The 860-nt window shown below is 58.3% G+C and overlaps 1 protein-coding gene across 1 annotated transcript in view; it reads left to right on the top strand.

Moving 5' to 3' along the window:
• Positions 1 to 636: 636 nt before the first annotated feature.
• LOC143293949 (corticotropin-releasing factor receptor 2-like) overlaps positions 637 to 860 on the top strand; it is a 92,568-nt gene continuing 92,344 nt past the window's right edge. The window contains exon 1 of the mRNA XM_076605345.1: positions 637 to 727. Coding sequence (XP_076461460.1) covers positions 637 to 727 — 91 coding nt within the window. The remainder of the gene's footprint in view (positions 728 to 860) is intronic.

Below are 860 nucleotides of genomic sequence, written 5' to 3'. Positions count from 1 at the left end.
TGAGTGACTTTGGCTGGGTGGTTCCGTGGGGTATCACCCTTCCCACACTGAGTGACTTTATCTGGGTGGTCCGTGGGGTATCACCCTCCCCACACTGAGTGACTTTAGCTGGGTGGTCCGTGGGGTATCACCCTTCCCACACTGAGTGACTTTGGCTGGGTGGTCCGTGGGGTATCACCCTCCGCACACTGAGTGACTTTAGCTGGGTGGTCCGTGCGGTATCACCCTTCCCACACTGAGTGACTTTGGCTGGGTGGTCCGTGGGGTATCACCCTCCCCACACTGAGTGACTTTGGCTGGGTGGTTCCGTGGGGTGTCACCCTTCCCACACTGAGTGACTTTAGCTGGGTGGTCCGTGGGGTGTCACCCTTCCCACACTGAGTGACTTTGGCTGGGTGGTTCCGTGGGGTGTCACCCTCCGCACACTGAGTGACTTTAGCTGGGTGGTCCGTGGGGTATCACTCTCCCCACACTGAGTGACTTTGGCTTGGAGTTTCGTGGGTCGTGGTCCTTCACACTGAGAGAGTTTTTGTGGCCGTGGTTCGTTGGGTCGAGGTCCCCTCACAGAGTGACTTTGGCTGGGTGGTCCGTGGGGTCGTGGTCCCTCCACACTGAGGGAGCGTCACCAGCGTCGTCATGGTGGCCAGCGTGTTGGTGGAGGAGCTGCTCATCAACCTCACTGAGGCCGAGCTCTGGTGCAGGTCCGAGGCTCTGCGCTTCCGGCCAGGTAGGGTTTTTGTCTCGGCCTTGTCGGCGTCTCTGTCTGTCTGTCTTTCTGGCTGTTTGTCTCGTCTGTCTGTTTTTTCTCCGGATGTCTGTCTCATCTCTCTTTCTGTCTGTCTTACAGTCTCTGTCCATCT

The sequence above is a fragment of the Babylonia areolata genome, chromosome 19, assembly GCF_041734735.1.
Source record: "Babylonia areolata isolate BAREFJ2019XMU chromosome 19, ASM4173473v1, whole genome shotgun sequence".
NCBI lineage: Eukaryota > Metazoa > Mollusca > Gastropoda > Neogastropoda > Buccinidae > Babylonia > Babylonia areolata.
The sequence above is the reverse complement of the archived record's forward strand: the minus strand, read 5'-3'. Positions and strand labels throughout refer to the sequence as shown.